Below are 18,871 nucleotides of genomic sequence, written 5' to 3' on the forward strand. Positions count from 1 at the left end.
ATGTGCCTGGTGCTGGAATGTAGCTGGAAAGCAGAGCAGGCAGGAATGGTCTCTCCAGGCAGTGGGCTCTGCTAGGTGTCTCTTTGAAGTGCTATTCAATAGCTTTCTGTTACTGTTTTTTTCCGCCCCCTCCCTTTTTCCCCCCCTCCTTCAACAGCTGCTGGAACAAATCCTGATAGACTTCGTGTTTCTGAAATTTACTGGACTGGACTGTTTTATCTCCAAATACTTTTGCGTGGCAGTAGTATTAAAAAAAAAAAAAAAAAGCTTGTGGACAGAAGTATGGAGTTTGGTATTTACTTTGGATCATTAACCTGGTCTGTAAATTTGATTTGATCTCTCCTTTTTTTGTTCCTCCCCCCTTCTTTGTGTAATTTCAGAGCCTGCAAAGAGACGCTGTCTTTTGCTGCTTCGGGATCCCAGCAAGAAATGGGAGTCTGATGGATTGTAAATGCACCTGCTTTGTTTAAAACCCAGCCAAACAGATAAGTGCCCTTTTAATTATCTCACAACAGCATTTTAGACGTAGCTGTGCACAACATCTCTCTTCAGTTTGGTTTCAATTCGGTGAGCCCTCTGTGTTTCACCATTGCAAATGAACGCTCTGCGGTTCTCCTTTCGGCTAAGAAATACCAGATGATATCGGTATTTTACGTGAGCTAATTAATTAGCGTCTGAGGGAGCCGCAGCTGACGGCTCGGGAAGCTCCTGGGGGTCTTTCCCTGCCCCTCCAGAGCTGCCGTCTCCAGCAGCCCTGTGAGGTTTTGGGACTCTGAGGAGCAGCTCTGCGGGACCAGACGAGGCTGATGTGACCCATCTGAGCCTTAAGGAGTCCTCCGGGACTCATTAGAGGTTTAATAATGAAACTTGGCTGGTTTGATTGAGAAGATGGTTGTGCAGGCTTGGCGCGGTCTCAGAGAAACCAGCTAACGCGGCTGGCAGGAGAGAGGGCTTTCTGCACGTGCTATTCATATGTGTGCGGAGAAAGTGATAACTCCTGCTTCTCCCTGCTGGGTTCCAGGTGGGAAAATAGCCAGGGACCGGGGAGAGAAGCCTTTAGTTATTCTGAGTTTATACGGGGCATACAAGAGGGTATCGTGGGTGGGTGGTAGCTAGAATTGTCCCCTCAAAGTTATGGGGATGTTTATATCTATGGATGGAAAATACAGACTATTGAGAAAATAATTTCTGACTGCTTAGATCTGCTTCTATAGGTGACCGCTGCCTGCTCTTGGACACACCACTGCAAATTATTAAATAATTTAAGAAATCCAGAAAATATGGTCTCACGTACAATGTAACTTTGCAATAGTGTACAGCCACGGGGCTGGGGCAAATAGTCACTATACCTGCAATTTACTGCGTTAGAATAATGAAAATACCACTAACGCTGAGCGTGTGAGCTTTGGAGGGGATGTGTGGCAGGAGGAGGGACAGGACCCAAATTATCTACTCCAGACCTGTCTTGTCTGCTCTACCAGGCTTAATTAGCACCGTAAAACGTCTACCTTGCTGTTAGGAAAACAATAAACAGGTTTGCTACAGCAAATTAAACTGTAGTAACGGATGTGAATTTGTCCTACCTACCTAAGCAGAAGGTGAGTTCCTTGGTGAAGGTGCCAGTCTAGGACTGAGGGAGAGACTGGAGAGACAAGACAGTGAAGCACGAGGTTACTGCGGTGTAAGAAAGACAACTGGATCTAGATCAACTCGTGTGATCCCTGGAGTGTCTGAAGTTCCCTCTTTTCTAGGAAAAACTTCACTCCTGCTGTTCTTACCAAGAAAGTTTTTATATTCATAGAAGAAACGACATGTCTGATAATTAATGACTATGCTCTGTCTTGCAATTTTAAACAGTACTTATTCTTGACTCTTCAACACTCTGATAGCAAAAAAGCTTGACGGTATATTAAGAAACACTGATAAAATGAAGCCCGAGTGAGAAAATTGGAGTTTGTTCATTCAGCAAGCATGGCTAGGAAGTTAAAGAAGCTTAACTTATCTCTGTACCCCAACTAACAGAGCTCTTTGCTGCTCAGAAAAAGAAATTTAAAAGTTTTAACCTCAGAGATCCTCAAGGTCTTGATTATTAGGTTTGCAACTTGAAATCTGCTTTCTGCCAGTGTGCTGATATCAGTGTTGCCCCAAATCAAGTCCCATTAAATTAACCCTAACCTGGCCAGTTCCAGTGTGGGCATCAAAGTTGAATTTGGAAATCATAGCCCGAAATGTGGCATGCAACTTGTAATGCTCTGTGCTTCTTGGCAGAAGAGGCAGAAAACACTTACAGCCCCTCTCAGGAGCTGTACTGGTGTGAGAGATGATACTGAGCGTGTTACACGCACCTGGGGTTTGGTTTGTGCATCTGGCAGCTGTGGAGAACAGATTTCAACAGATCTTGACAGGTTTCTGTGAAAAATCTTGTCCGGAAAAGCAGACCCCTGAATCCCTAACTCTTTCCTTGTCTTACAGGTGAACCTTGAGGACACTTGGGAGACTGTAGCTCCTGAATGCATGACCTTCCCCTGGGATTAGAAGAGAGCCATGGGGAAAGACAAGAAGAAAGAGGAGGCCGTCTTTCTGAGGAAAAAGATAACTTTGCTGCGGGCTTTCTCCCTCCTCATCGGCAGCATGGTTGGCAGTGGCATCTTTATCTCCCCAAAAGGAGTACTGAAAAACTCTGGCAGCGTGGGTTTCTCCCTGGTTGTCTGGTTTGCCTGTGGGCTCCTCTCAATGTTTGGTGAGTGGCGAGCTTTGTCAGCCTTTGCTTAAGCACCTGGGAGGTGAGGGGAGCCAGCACATTTTTATGTATAAAAAGCTGGGAGAATTAAAAACCAAAATTTCCCTGTTCCTACTGCAACAGAAACAAAGGTTTAACAAGGTGTGTGTGTGGGGTCACCAGGGGTCTTTAGTTCAAATGATTCCTCTGGGGTGATTGAGGAAATCCCAGCACTTAAGGTCTGTGAATATGAAATAATGTGCAAGTCGAGGGCAGAGCAGTGACAATGACTGCGGGTGGAGATAGCGTCATCTCTGCCAGGAAAGCTGGGAGCAAATGAGGGGACTCATTCTATAAGGTGGAAGGGAGATGTAGGCATCTAAAAGCGAGTCCGAGGGCTGCGCGGTGCTTTTCATAGACACTGTGAAAAGGGCAAGAAGTGACGGTCTTAACGTGCTATAAGGGATCCCCCTTGTGTCGGTGAGGATAGAGAAGCGATGGAGCAGATTGTCCACCAGCCAGGGGTGGGTGTCTGGGTGTCTGTCAGAAATGGTTTGGATACGACTGATGCTGCCTTGGAGCAGGAGATGGAGCAGATCAGTTCAGCCCTGCTTTCTGTGCATTACCCTTGGCTCGGTTTCTGGCATTTAATACCAGTCTTTTCTCACAAAGGGTTGACTTTTTGATGACAGCTTCATTCTAGTTCTTCTGAAATAACATAGCTCTTAAAGTTACAATGGATAAAAGGTATGGCTTTTAGTTTGCTTCGCTAACTGTATAAAATCATCATCTCGGAAACATTCTAAAGGTGCTGTTACGAGAGAACTGCAAGATCTCTCAGCTCTGGGGAGAAATCTGATGTTTATTTCAGTGGGTGACTTTAAAGTTGTTCTTCTGTCATAACTTAGAAGAAAAAAAAAAAACAAACAAGAAAGGAGAAATACTTCATGTGGAAAAAACCCACTTTGGCACTGTGACATGTACACGCAAGTTTAGAAATTCAGACATTCAATGTTAATGTGGCAACAAGTGTAGTTCTTGCTCTTAGCCTGTGTGTACAGGTATTTCACATTGCAGCCTATGTGTGGTGGTTCGGCAAATGATATCCTTTTCTTAAAGAAAGTCTTAAAATATAGTGTGAGCACGGTGTTTTTGTTAACTGAGCAGAGCAATAAATAATAATGTGTGTGCTGATCACATAGCCCAAGCTCTGCACTTGGAAAGGTTTCTCTCTCCATTGCATCCTTTGACAGACTCTGCTGGAAGGGCCTTGGGAGCCTCTTTATCAAGTTATTGTATTTTGTAGCCAAATTTGTTTGCTTGTTCTTCCCTTTTATCAGCTTGATGACCTCCCCTGAGCATTTCTCTGACACTATTTTTGCAGTGCAGTAAAAGGCCTGCTTTCTTTTACGCTTTTTTCTTTCAAATACGGTGTTTATACGAGTCCCATAGCACAAGTTCAGTAAAGCACTTAAACGCACGCTTGAAACATGTAAAGACACCCACTGGAATAAATGAGACAAGGTGTCTGCCTATATTCGACACGTTGAACAGGGCTTCTGCTCAAATTTGCCAACAGAGAGGCAGAAAAAACGGAGGTCCTCACCGTCGGCATGACCTGAATATGGCACCATCGCCACGGGACTCGGCGGCACGGCCACATCAGCACTGGGTTCCTCTGCGCTCTCCCTCCACAGCTGCCTGAGCTGGGCAAAGAAGTAGACGGCACAGCTGGAGATGGTCTTACCCCACAGGGTCACATCCCAACAGTGCTCAGCCCCGTTGCAAGGAGAGTTGTGCTCAAAGAAGTGAAGTGTTTTATGATTTCTTTTGGTGAACAAAGGACGTTTAACCTAGCAAGTGAATCTGGTGTCGGCAGGGCTTAAGATTTGTACTTAGACGTATTCAAATGGCATGATGGATTGCTCTATAGAGAAAACACAGATGGGATTTTTCTTTTTTGGCACAGGTGGAGGAATAAATATTTCAATCCATTTGCCTGAAAGTTTTAAGCTGTCTTCTCTGGCGCGCCTCTCCCAGGGTTTCTGGTTGTGCCCCGGCGCGGAGGCACGTGTCAAGGCAGGAGCAGGCAGTCCCAGGTCTGTCGGTGCGCTCGTCCATCAACACGCGAGAAGAGGCGGACCGAGCCTCTCACACAGACACTTCCCTCACTCTGCATCATCGGGGCCGTGTTTTCCTCCAGTAGCAGGACTTCTCTCTCAGAGAAGATGCCCTTCCAGGTCCTCAGTCTCATGTCTTTGAATGAAGGAAGGGATTTATGTGAAGATGCAAGATAAGGACACAAGAACATGGTCTGTGATCAAAAGCATGATTGAAATGACCAGTTCAGCTGTCGGCCGAGCTGCTATAACTGCCTTGTAACCACTATTTCACCAGTCTAACGGTGAGAAGCAAGAACCCAAACCTCCAGGACTTTTTTCAAAGAAAACCTCTTGTAGTTTAATGCAACATTTCTATCACACACCTTTGCACGTAACTTCCACGGAAAAGTTGTATCATTAACCAGAAAATGGAGTGGTTCTGCTAAACCCCTTTATCTTCCTCTAATTCACTACTTATTTAACAGATTGATTCCATCCCTGAAAAGTCACACAGAAAAGAGAAAATCCATGGGATGATTTACTCAGTGCATTTCTACCTGAACTTTTCCAGGTGCCTTGTGTTATGCAGAGCTTGGAACAAGAATCACCAAGTCTGGAGGACATTATATCTACATTTTGGAGACACTAGGGCCTCTGCCAAGTTTCTTATTCCTGTGGGCAGAGTTTTTTGCTATCAGGTAAGAGATTTTGTTTGTTGGCCTTTTGCTGGATGCTGTGGCGATTTAAAAAACCAAAAGTATCAGTCTAGGCAGTTTGTAGAGGAAGAGTAGAAACAATCTGAACAACTTTTAAATATTTTCAGTGATAAAAGGAAGAAGGCATAATGGGTAAATAGTTACACATGTTCAATGTGATCTGTACTTGAAGAGTATCTCTCTTGTCCCCTGGCAGCTGATATGCTCCAAGAGCCATGGTATTTTTAAGAGACTGACAATATATGCCAGATGTATTTCAGTTTATTTCTGTTTTCATTGTGAAACTTTTTCAGATTTTCCTGTGGAGAAAACTTTCTGGCTTAGCCCGGAGTTAAATAATATTTTAGAAAATTGTAAATTATTACTTCTTTAACTTTAAAAAGAAAGTGCTCACCTCTCAATAACCTGTGTCCTTCGTGTAAGCTGAGATGAAGCAGGACATATGAAGCACACTGCATTGCTCAGTAAGATTAATCTCAACTTTTGCTTTCAAGGTGGGAATTAATCATTTTGCAGCATGTGATTTTTAACCCATTTACTGAGAAATACCTATGAAAAAGACTACAGGAATTCACCATCTGCGTGGGAGAGCAGGATTCAGTTGAGTGGGGAAAATTCCCCTCCTCCTGAGTTTTGTGCAGTTTTACATCACGCCATTTTTTGGCCATCCACAGACCACAGTTTGTGCTCGGTTCGCCCCTCCAGGCCTGCCAACAGCGCTGTGGTTTCTTTGGCATTTGGACGCTACATGCTGGAGCCGTTTTTTGCCCCCTGTGCAGCCCCTGTCCCCGCTGTGAAGCTCGTGTCTCTCCTGGGGTACTGTAAGTACTCATCTTTACGGGACCGCCGATCTCGGAGCCTCTCTGCCCCGGACCGGGGGCACTTACGGGGTGGTATCTTCTGGGATAACGGTGGGATCAGGGCCTTACCTCCTCGGCCACCCAAAATTTCCTGAACCAAGGCGCTGGTTTGGAGCCACTATATTCTCCAAGAAGGGGAATGGCCCTTCCATCCCGATGGATGCCATTCCAGCTGTTGACCAGCTGGAGCCCTAGGTCGGAGGGATTGTGCCAAGTACGGGAGTAGAAACTCTTCATGTACAATTGTGCAACTGTCACCCGGGTTGAGGGTGTAAGGCTCAAGGTTTTGGCTTCCTTGCCTGGTGCACCCAGCCTGTGAAGCTGTCCTACCTGCTCCAGGCTGGTGTGTGCTGGCGCAGGGACCACTGTGAAGGGGGCTGCTGAGACGTCCCTGCAAACTCACGCCTTGCCCCCAGGCAGGCGTGGATCACCCGACAGGAACCAGGCTCCTGGTCCCTCTTAGGAGCATAACTCAGCTCCCCTTCAAATGCTTTATGCTGGGCCACACCTGTAATATTTTCTGACATCTCTCACCCCGCGCATCCTCTCTGTAAAGACGCAGCCTTCTCCCTGGCATCCCTAGAGCAGGGAGAGCTGCTGTATTTTTTCCTGTGTCCGTCAAGCATCGGCTACAGCTGTAGCAATGTGGTCTTCTCTCCAGACATGGTCCTCACCCTCAATTCCTGGAGCGTCACCTGGAGTGCCCGGCTGCAGACGGCTCTCTCCGTCGTCAAACTCCTGGCTCTTGCGCTCATCATCGTGCCAGGGATGATGCTGCTGGCGCAGGGTAGGCGTGCTGCTGTGGGGCTGAGGGAGGGTGCTCGACATGCCCGCCTGTCGCGGCTTTTATCGGTCCCTAGGGACAAGTGTGGTTCTCCTTTAGCTGGCAGGAGCTTTCTCTGCCTGTGTGCTGCATGTGAATTAGCTGGGAGCCGAGACCAGTTGGCGCTAAGCTGCACCATTGCGCTGGGCTGATGCACCTGGCTCAGCTGTGCTTTCTCCAAAACGGACTGAGCCCCGGTGCCTGAGGCTGTGTGAGCCGACGCAGGGTCACCCAGGCACCTTCCTCTGCAGACGGTCTCTCCTTGGTGTCAGACTTGCCTGTTTTCAGCGTGGCTCGAAATCCTTCCAAAGCAGCACAAATTTGATGGACATCAGGGACGTGTGACAGCTTCCCATGGTGACCTGAGCCAGTCACAGCTGTGTAATGAGTTACCAGTCCTCAGCTGAGCCCTGGTAAACTGCATCTCTAACCTTTCTGTGGCTTAAGCTAATGTTTTTTACCTCCTAATTGAGATGGGCAGTAACTTAGTAAACTTACAATGGACTCATGTAGGATTGCACGCTCACATCCAGAGCGGGGAAAAAAACCCTACCAGTAGTATCTCCTGGGAATGATACAAACACATTGGCTTTAATCCAAGCCTCAGTTTATAGAAAAGCCCAAGGCATTCACGCTCAGGGGATGAAGGCTGCTGCCTTTCCACGCTATTACCTTCCTCTGCAGAGAAAACAACACAGGCAGTAGGCTCCACATTCATATTTCTTTCTGATGTCTGGAGCTGACTCCTTTGAACCTGCAGAGATCCACTCGGGCTGGCAGCACTTCTGAACTGAAGGACTGCCCTGCAGCTAGAAATCCTGAGCCATTATTGTTAGGAATGCCTTCAAATGACAATCTGGAGCCCTGGCACTCATCCTCCGGTGAAGAGGATAAGTGCTGGTGACATCTGGAGGGAGAATTCGCCAAGAGACCCTCCATATGACAGGTCATATTTAATGTGACTCATGGGGGACTGTAAATCACTCATTAAAGTATTGCGGGCAATAAATCCTTTTTATGCACCATCACTTATCAGCAATCATTTTAGAACATAAAAAGACTACCCGGACAGGACTGCTCCTGTATTTTGGTTTAGTTTTCTTCAAATCTATTTCCTTTTTGATTTGGTCTTTTTGGTGGTTAAAAATCAATTTTGTGCTTTTAAATCGGTTTGCCTGATTCCCCTGCCGCCTCCTACTTTTTTTGCTTACAGTCTTGTCCTTTCCTCTGCCATTACCTTCCATTTGGCTCAGGTTTGTTTTATAGACTTGCCGGGCCAGTGTTTCAAACCCAAATGCCCAAATCTCATCACAGAGCTCCTTGCAGAGGCACTTCCATAGAAGTGGCCTGACATTCTCCATGTGCTCTGTGCCATTTCATTCCTTTCCTGGTGAAGCCCAACTAGGCGAGCTCCACAGCTTTTGCTTGTAAAGAGACTTTGATATGGAGATCTGAATATAGATGTGGAACCAAATCTTGGGCCACCTGGGTTTGAAAATGTTGAAAATGCAACTCCTTTTGGCTGCGTTTTTTATTGGTCTTACTTTGAATGAGAGCCTGTTAGGAGTTTCTCCCTTCCCAAGGTTTTTTTGGAGTTTGATAAAATATGGTTCATATCCAAAATCCTGACTTTGATTTTTTTTTTTTTGTTTGTTTGCTTTGTCGTTGTTATTTCAAGCAGAGAACTTTTAGGAAAACTGGGCGAGTTGGTAAACCGGGATCTCTACCTGAGCCACCTCTACTTCTAAAATTTTATTTGCTTTGCCCTTTTGTGTCCTCAGTTCCTCCTCCAGCGAGCGAGCCGTGGTGGCTGGCAGGGATGGTGGGCAGGGATCCTGCCCGGAGCTGGGTCCAGGCTGGGGGTCCCCGGTCCCTGCTCCCGCTCCCTCCTCCGCCCCGGTTCCCATGCTCCGGCCAGCCTGGGGCTGGGGTCAGCGCTCCGGCAGCGGGAGCAGGAGGGAGCGCAGCGAGAGCCGAATTAGCCGCCTCGCTGGCTGCACCACATCAAAGAGGAGTGTGCATCCAGCTGCCTAGGGGGCTGGGGGGGGAAAGGAGGCGGGGGTCAACCTGGTGAATTAATTTTGGGCCTAAAGAAAGGACAGGACAACTTGGTCCTCTCGTCTCCGTGATCTCCCGTTCCCATAGCAGGGTCTGTGTGAAACAGAACCAGCCGCTGCCGTTGCCTTTCCTGAAACGTCTCCCGTAGCTGGACGGGGAATGGGTTTGTTCTGTCACTGTTTGCAAAGTAATCGTGACAGCACAGCACTGCAAATTAAAGCAGTGAAACAAATCTGAATACCTGGCTCCAAGGAAGTCACACACACTCTTCCCAGGTCTGGGCAAGAGGTACAAGGGGTGTTGTCCTGCGGGAAGGAATCCTGGCTCTGATGTTTCCCTGCTCCGTGTCCGTTGTTTATCTCTTCTGCAGGCCACACCGAAAACTTCCAGGATGCTTTTGACAGACAGTCGTTGCTTTTGGATAAGCTGCCCCTGGCCTTTTACGCAGGCATGTTCGCATATTCAGGCTGGTAGGTGTGATGGGAGGGCACTTCAGAGGCAGCAGACTGGTGTCTGAGACGTGGCTCAAACTCTCTCCTTGTCTCTTCCCACCGCGCAGGTTTCAGACCAGCTTTGTACGTGAAGAGTTGGTCAGACCTGAACGGTAAGGCTGGGAAGAAGTCGTCTTGGGTTACCAACCTCTGGGGTACCAGAGCTTTCCCAAACACAGTATGGGAGGAAAAAAGTTTGTGGGTTCACCTAACCAATGCCAGCTGTAATCTATAGTAATACTGTGCGTAATAAGGGATAACAGCTTGTTCTTTGTGTGTGTGCCTTTCCCTTTCTTGTAGAAATATCCCCCTGGCTGTCATCGTGTCCGTGATCACGGTAATTGTGGGGTACATGCTCACCAACATCTCCTATTATACGGTCCTGGGAATGCAAGACGTTCTGGCTTCTCCTGCTGTGGCTGTGGTGAGTTGTCACCCCCACCTTTATCTTTCTTCAGTGTGGTCAGCTAATGCTGAAGGGGTGGTCGTGGCAAATGTTTTGGAGATGGTTTTCCTATAAATGCTTTATTGCTTTGTCATTTCTCTGGATTATTTGGCAACAGTAACTTCTAGTCCTGCCTAAAAGATAATGAAAAATAACCTGCAAATGGCAGTAGAAAAGGCAAGATTTATGAGTTATATTTTACTCCTTCAATGGAGGAAGTTTTCTTTCCTTTGAATCTGATGTTGTCTAGAGATCACCGTGTGTTCCTAAAGTCACGCTTGCTCTTTCTCCAGAGCTTTGTGCAGCGAGCCTTCAAAAGCCTGATATCTGTGGTCCCCGTCCTTGTCGCACTGTCCTGCTTTGGAACCATGAATGGAGGAATCTTTACATTTTCAAGGTCACATCCCTAAGAATTTAATACTCTTTTGGCTTACTGAACCGGAGGGAAGCACCAGTGACCTGCGCAACTGCCCACCCACACGATGGCATTTTAGCTACTCTTGTGGGAAAAATAAGGCCTTTGACTCCCAGGATGTCAACTACAGGATGATCCCTGTGGACTAAGAGTCTACCCTTTCTATTTCTGGCTAGGTCTGGACTTTGGTATCTAGGGCTGGTCAGAAACAAAGATTTTTTTTTTTTTAAATATATCTTCTCCCCCCACCCTTCAGTTTAAATCCCCAGTTTAAAGTGAAATGTCAATATTTCTGGTGAACTAGAGGCTTTGTTGACGTTGGCAGCTGCTCAGCGAGACCGAGTCTTCTTTCCCTGGGTTCACCCAGCTGATCTGCTGCAGGGCACCGGGTCCCTCTGTTGTGGGGATCTCTGGCCAAAGGCAAACTGTCCCTCGAGGACTTTGCTTTGAGGTCAGTGAAATGTTACTGGGGACGGGCTATTCCTGAAGCAATAGTTGAGGCTCAACACATCTTGTTGTAGCAATAAGAAAAGCTTTGTTCCATGGAAAAACTATCTTGCCAGCTTCACTGGCTACTACTCTGCATGTCCTTATGGGAGCCCTGAAATTGGAGAGGAGGGCAGAGCTCATGGAGATGCATGTCATACTGGTCCCGAGGAGCTGAGCAAACTCTCTGGAGCTGGTTCTGTTTCACAGCTCTGATTGCAAAAGGAAAAATCAGGTGATATGACAAGGAAGCTTCATAGCACAAAAGCTAATGAGTTATTTGATCCGCTACCCTGAAGTCCTGTATTAAATACAGGTGCAGAGAATCCTCCCCTTGAGCTCCTCTAGATAGTGGCTTTCTTTGAGGATGAGAAGTCCCCAGACAGCACAGAGGTTCTGCATGTCCCTATCACCTTTTTCTCCCCCATCTTGGTACCATTAACATAATGACTGCAGAAAGGCCATAGAAACAGCGATGGGGCCTCCCTGGCTGCTGGCCAGCCACACCCCTGCAAAACCACAGAGACAGCAATAAAACCAGTTTTACACTCATGCCCCAGCTGCCTTGGGCCCTGCTCCAGCCCAGCTGATGCTCTGGCATCGTTTGTTTGTGGATATTAAATTCATAAAATTGGATGCAATGCCTTCTCCCTAATTGCCCTTTCATGAGTCAAAGAGGGGTGGAGGCATGGAGCTCTCTGCTGTCATTTTGTAGCTGGTCTTGTGTGTACGGCCTCTCGGCAGTACGCCAAAACTATATTTTCCAACAGCTGGCCAGAGGATTGAAAATTCTCTATTTTTTGAGGAAATTGCACTTTTTATATATATATATATTTATTGATATATGTATATATAAAAATACAGGTATCAAGACTGACGACGCCTTTTCGTAAACTTGCTAGCCTCTCTTATAAAGAATTGAAGTTTGTCACCTCCCTACTTCCTACTGGAAAGATTAACCCCTCCTCTGATGGCAAGAAACTTTCTTGCTTCTGTTTCCAGCCTGAACTAATTCATGGTCACTTTGGACTTGCCCAAAGGTCTCTGCTAACACGCCACCCAGGGGGATGCTGCCAGTGGTCCTGCTGGTGGGCTCTGCGGTGCATTGAACTAACTGGGCCTGGGAGAGCTATGGGAATTCAGCATTGGGTTTTTTCTTCCAAATGCTCCAAAAGTGTGGCTAAAGGCAGAACTGTGGCCTTGAATAGCAGATCTGTGCTGGGGGGGTGTGTGCCTTGTGGTCCTGGGTCAGTCCAGTGACTGATCTTCTCATTTCTGTTCTGGATGTGGGATATTAATACATAGGGCTCCCTGTCTTTTCCTAGGACTCTGTTTGTGGCTTCCAGGGAAGGGCAGTGGCCTCCTCTCTTCTCCATGATCCACATTCGAAGGCACACACCCCTTCCTGCTGTCATGTTAATGGTAAGGAGACCTGGCTATGTGATATGTGCCCTGTTCTTGCAGTCTTGGCTTTCTTGCAAAGCCTGGAGAAGCTGAGGAGTTTCAAAGGGTGCTGAGACACTAAGTCAGCCTCTGAAAAATAAGGAAGGCGGAATACTGGAAATGGCTGCAAAGTATTAAGTCCCCTTGTGCCAGCAGTGGTATCTAAACCCACTACCTCGAAGTCCCTGCCTTATAGTCTTGGACACCTTTTTTAAAAGTACTGTCCCTGCCATCTGCCACAGTTGCTGCTTGATATTGTCCTATGAAAACACCTCTGCCAGGCTTTGGCTATTTGGAAATCTGAAATTCTCAGGTGTGGTAGAAATGCAGAGAATGAGCATTTGCAGAGATGCTCTCAGTTTTGGTTTGGTTTTTTTTTTTCCGGCACTGGTCCAGCTCCATCCTAACTGTGCTGCAGTGCCTCTTGCAGCTTGGCTGACCTGCTAAAAGCTTAGCAGGTATCTTTGTAGGTAGCCTTTGTACTGACAGCGCAGGCTTTTGGACCATGCATGTTTTAATTGCCCTGCCAGGACATAAAGCATCAAAGATGCCGTTGATGTTGAAAGGATTGCTCCTTTCCGTAGCACATCCTAATAGTGCGTTTAGGCCTTTTGCCTTCAGTCTGTGACACTGTTTTGTAAAGCTCTCTGACCTCTGAAATGCTGGGGCTGTGAAGTAGCTGCCTGTGAATGCAGGGGGGCTGGAGGAGGTGATCCATATTACCCTTACTAGTCCGAGGACCGTAGTAAGGCTTTAATGACTGTATTTCATCTTCACAATGCTCAGTTCCCTTTGGTTACTGCCATGGTGTGTATCGGAGATATCTACCATCTAATGAACTTCTTCAGCTTTTCCCGATGGCTCTTCATAGGATTAGCCACCCTCGGGCTCATTGTCCATCGCCACCGTCACCCGGAGCTGCACAGCCCGTTCAAGGTAACGCATGGCATATATCTAACAGCCAGGAATGTGCAGGCTTGTCATTTCTTTCTCTTATTTGCCAAGAATTTTTGCATTACATGGCCATGGTTGCCTTGAGGCTCTAAACGGGTCTCGATCTCTATTGCTCAGTTAGGCATGTGGGGAGCTCCTGAAATTGGTTGATGTACCCAAACAACCAGATGTGGTAAATTCTATAGGGCTGGTCCATGGTGTGACCAGTCACATCTGTAAGATGGAAGCCTGCTCTAGGGGACAAAGTTTCATGCTGGGAACCGGGAAATGTGCAGAAGGCACTTCCCACATTCACCTCCCGTGGGCTGCAAGGAGGGACCCTTGCCTGGATGTTATTTCAATGGTAGGTAAATCTCAGCTCTAGCTGAGAAGCCTGGGGGAAAAGAGCATGGCGAGAGGAATCCTGGGAGCAAACCTGACTTAAGGGGAATCATCTGCTGGCACAAAAATATTGTATAGTGTAAAGCAGCTTGTGTGCAACTCCTGCTGCTGCAGGCCCTGAGGATATGCACAGTGCGTGCATGTGTAAAGCAAAGCGTAGGACGCCTTGTCCTCTCGTGCCTTTCCCTAGTGTCCAGCTGGGCTCCTCCTGTGGCCCTTCTCATGTTGTGGGGTGCTGCGATGGTGCTGGAGCGGCTTTCTCGCACTCAGGGCACCTTTCCCACTGCTGGAGAACGTGCAGAAGGCGTTTGGCCGGGGCGGTGCTCGAGGTGTGCCCGGTTTGTTCCCGTCTCCGACCGTGCCTGCACGGTGACTCCAGCCAGCTCTTGGGGAGGAGAGGAGACCTCCAAGGCCATAGGCACCGGGCAGCCGATCAGCGAGAAGCCCCGGGGACAGAAACACTTCCCACAGCTCCCAGGGCTCCTCTCCGAGCCACGCGGGGCCTGATGCGAAGGTTGGGGTAATTTTTCATCTCGGTCTTTGCTGGAGACAGCGTGTTTAGCAAAGACCTTCAGGCTTCCCAGTTTGTTGGCTGGCTGCACTCGTGTACTTACCTAGAAACCAGATTTTAAATAAGGTTTCTCTTTTTCTCTTAAGCCAAGCTTCTCGGGGGAAGTTTAGCAGTGGATACCACTGCTGATGTTTTCAGTTGCTGAGATTTTGCCCCATTTTGTTTTAGACAGAGATTTAGGCTTTTAACGGTTCCTAAAGGCAGATTAAGTAAGGGAGGGAAATGCTGGGCTTTTGGTCAGTTTGGTTGATATCTTTCCCCCCCTTCTCCCTAGTTTTTATAACCACTTGAAGCCTGAAGCCCAGTTACCTGCAAGAGGGAAGGTCTGCGTGCAGTGGTGTGGGCATGTGCTGCACTCTAGTGGTCAGATACAAGTCGTCTTCTGCCACTGACAGGGAGAACAAATCATAAAATACGTGTGATTGTGCTGGTACTTCTCCCCTGTAGCGTTTTGAGTCAAAACACGGGTAAAAGGAGGAAGCAGTCTTCTTGCACATGGGAGAGGCTGGCAGGGGATGCTCCGGCTGGGAAGGCAGCAAAAGCATGTAAGTTTGGTGGCTGGATGGCTGCCACCTCTGGAGCAACTGATCTCTTCCAGCTCGGAATGGTCAGCATCCAGAATAGGATCTCTGTTACCGGAAAAGAGATTGTCACCCTAGATGAGACCAGCAGCTCCTTCATTCTGTCAGCCATGGCTAGGAGTAACTTGGCTGAGGTTGGATCTAAAGACTGAGTTTTAGTATTTATTGCAGTCTTCCGATTTGCTCTCCAGATAATAACCCAGATGAATTGGCTCACCCAATAGGGTAAGGCTGAAGTGCTGACTCCTTCTTTGGTCTTTCATCAGGGTGTTGTTGAAGCTCATGCTCTTGATGCAGGTCCTATGGAGATAAGGAGTCTGGTTTATCCTGTTTTGGTCACTATAAGGCTCAGGCAAGCTGGAGGCAGGTCAAAACAAGTCACGAGTGTTATAACCCAAGAATGGTTTGATTCAAAGTGCTGCTTCTACTCTTGGCTTCAGATTTTTTACCAGCAGTTGGCAAGTAGGTACGTGTGCATGTGCATGCACAGCAGCAGTACATTCATAGAGCAGTGGGATAGAGTTGACTTCTCCCCCTGCTTGGCTTCCAGTTACAAGTGAGGTTTATATTTTGATGCACCTGAATATAGGAGGCATACACCTCACAGGGCACACTGGGCCAATTTCTGTTCAATGCATCCTACTTGTTTGCAACTGATTGTACAGAAACAGCATGCAGGACAGCTATATGATTTTTCTCGTCTTTAAGATGGAGAAGTGAATACAGTGTGTGCTGGCACGGATGGAGGATGATTTACCACAGCCATCAATTTTGCCTGAGAGTCTTCTGTGCTCTTTTCCCCAGGTTCCCCTGTTCATTCCAGTCTCTTTTACCATCATCTGCCTCTTCACAGTGGCAATGTCCTTCTATTCAGACCCCGTGAACATTAGCATCGGATGCACCATGGTTTTAAGCGGTTTTCCAGTCTACTACCTCATAATCCACAGGCAAATATCAACTCGTTGCCGTAGCCCGTTTTGTAAGTATGTGTTTGAGTTTCAGTATGGTGGACCTAAACACGCTCAGGAGTGGGTATGGTGGTTTGTTCCCAGGGCTCATCTCTAATGCAAATTGCTCCGTGACCAACAGACCTTATAAAAATGAAATCGTATGACCCCTGCTACCCCTTCAGTGGCTTTCCCAAGACGCAGCCTCCACAGCTGAAGACACGAGGGGTAGGCTGTGCTGTGGGTGGTTGGCAGCCAGGCACGGGCTGTGTCTGCCTGGCTTGTGAATATACCGATAAGCTTTTGCACCCTAACCCTGGTTTCTACTAAACTTTATGATATCTTCTGGGATCACCACCTCTCGGTCAAATTTGTCTGACGCTGAGCAATGAGATCAAAAGTTAGGATGGAGAGACTGACAGGCAGACGCTGTAACCCAGTGCACAAACATACTTGCTGAAAGACTGGGGAGACAGCTGATAGGAGAAGACAGTGCTGCCTGAGGGCTTTCTGTTTGCTGAAGAGACCAGGATGGTTTGGGGCACAGATGTGGGTGTGTAAATGAAGTACACCTCCACTCCATGCAACGTCTAGCACAGATTTCCTTTGGGTGTAGCCCTGGTGGTGCAATGATTTACTTGGAAACATGAGCCCAGCTTTGAGTTTAATTTACAATTTCAGTTATGAATCTTGTTTTCTTTTGATTTGATGTTGGGCTTAGGTGTATCAGTAACCACTGAATAGAAGAAAACATACAGCAAGAAAGAAAACAGATACAGTGATCTGCTAACATAAAGTGCTCCAGCCATCAGTGCTGATGCTGTGATTTTCAGCCATTATCTCAAGATTTCCTTTGGGCTAAACTTTCTTCCTTTTTTTCCCCCCTCTTTCAGATTATCTTACACACAAACTACAGTTACTGCTGGAAGTAGTCCAACAAGAAATCAAGACTTACTGACAAAACCATCAGAACTCACAGGAGAAGATAAAATCTACTTACTTCCTTTCTGATAGCTTTGATCCTAACAAAAGCAGGCCATGTTCTTGTTCTTTTAATCACTACAAATGAGGATAAGCCTGAGCCAAAACCTTGCTGCAAGTGTTCCTAAGCTTGCCAATCGGGATTGGGATGAGCGCGTCACATCTGTTTCTGCCCTTTTCTTTTTTAGCAGAACGATCTAGTTCTCTGAAGCGAGCTTGCTTTGCCTGCGGAGTGTCTTCAAAACCAAGATCCTAATTTTGCAGCCTAGCCCAGTTCTCCGTAAAATAGTGTATGTGTGTGTGTGTGTACATATATATGCATATATATATACACACATACCCACTGTTTTTTAATTTCCTAACTTGGCAAACAGAGGAAGGGAGCATGTTGCAGAGTCCAATATATGGAAGCCAAATGCAGGTTTTAAACTGCAGCGTTGTAGTAGCCATGCTGTGGACAAGCCTTATGAAGGGAAATGGGTGGGGAGAGCAAATCAGAAGTAAGGTTAGATGTATTGGAAAGGAGGAGGCAGGGGGATGAAACTTCATTCACCAGAAAGTGCAGATTGAGATTAACGAGAAGATATTTGAAAACCCCTTGAAGTTCAAATATTACCAAAGTAAGGTCAGAATGTTTTGCTTTGATTATTGTATAAGCAGAATAAGTTTATTTTGTTTTGAAATAATATTTCAATTTTGAATTTTATTTTTCTGAAGTGACATTTCAAAATGTACAAACAAATTAAAAAAATCAGCTAAATATCAACAATATGACAAAATAGATCCTGATCCCTCCCCTAACTCCCCAGCCCCCCTCCTCACCTGATACTACCAATGAAGTTGAAAATTCAGATTTCGGCCCAACTCCAGTGAAATACAATTTCTCCTTTACTTAGACAAGACCACTGATAAGACTTGAGCAGATTCCTGAATAAGTGCATCTTTTGGTGCTGTAAAAAGACACAAAAGACTTCACATCGAAGTTTTAACTTTAAATCTGCAGTCAAGTTATTTGCTGAACCGATACATAAATACTCATTTGAACTATTGACGTTAGAAAAGTTTCTGTTATTGGATTACTTTGGTTTACATTATTAATGTGGCAACGTTATGTCCAGACAAAACAACAATTAGCTATTTCCAATCACTTACGTGTTAATCTTTTCCTAAAAGATGGGAAGCAGTATGCTGAGACTCCTCTAATGACTGCTGGAGAGAGGAATAGCAGAACATGGAGCATTTTTAACCTTTTGTATCAAGCATTTATGTACTTAGAGTAAAACCAAAGTACCATTTACAAACCCAGTGTAATCTACCGAAACTTGTAAAATTCACCATCAAGATTTGGAAATAAATAAGTTGCTTTTTTTTTTCCAAAGCAATTGAGAATTATTATTCTTGTTACAACTGCTTCCAGTTCCTGTGCTAAATTAAGCTGGGATAGCAGCAGTGTGGTTGCAGGGCTCGTTTTCCCCCCTCCCTTCCCGCAGTTGAATTTACAAGCTGCTGGATGTTATCCAACAGGAAATCCAGTCCTTCGGGGAAAACCATCACAACCGACAGGAGAAGGTACCGGCTTTAAATGATAGTGTGGTTTCAAGTGAGATCTGGAAATGTCTCCAGGCTCCCAGGTGTGGGTCGGTCCCCTCTTGCGCCAGGCTTTGCTGAAGCCCCTGGCACACCTTCACCCCGCGGCCGGGCTCCGGTGCGGGTGGCTGGGGAACCAACCTACAGAAGACCTTGCAGAACCAGGTGAGCCCCAGCACCCCAATATAGCCTGAATCCACCCCCTTGGGTACTGCTTTGGGGGATTTTTTCCACATCTTGAGGTAGAAGCATGAGGTGCTGCCAGCCTGGTCCTGTGCTGCAGGACCCCCGTGAGCACGGTGCGCCCACAC

The 18,871-nt window shown here is 46.7% G+C and overlaps 1 protein-coding gene across 1 annotated transcript; it reads left to right on the top strand.

Moving 5' to 3' along the window:
• Positions 1 to 2,544: 2,544 nt before the first annotated feature.
• On the top strand, positions 2,545 to 17,025 carry LOC104830980 (cystine/glutamate transporter-like). Its single transcript, XM_010566271.1, has 12 exons — positions 2,545 to 2,740; positions 5,393 to 5,519; positions 6,243 to 6,358; positions 7,059 to 7,184; positions 9,649 to 9,748; positions 9,838 to 9,882; positions 10,070 to 10,193; positions 10,508 to 10,611; positions 12,441 to 12,537; positions 13,345 to 13,494; positions 15,850 to 16,024; positions 16,886 to 17,025. Exons 1-12 carry the CDS (start codon positions 2,545 to 2,547, stop codon positions 16,948 to 16,950), a joined length of 1,425 nt encoding a protein of 474 aa, XP_010564573.1. The 3' UTR covers positions 16,951 to 17,025.
• Positions 17,026 to 18,871: the final 1,846 nt, after the last annotated feature.

This window comes from Haliaeetus leucocephalus, unplaced genomic scaffold (genome assembly GCF_000737465.1).
Source record: "Haliaeetus leucocephalus isolate CR32 unplaced genomic scaffold, Haliaeetus_leucocephalus-4.0 Scaffold206, whole genome shotgun sequence".
Taxonomy (NCBI): domain Eukaryota; kingdom Metazoa; phylum Chordata; class Aves; order Accipitriformes; family Accipitridae; genus Haliaeetus; species Haliaeetus leucocephalus.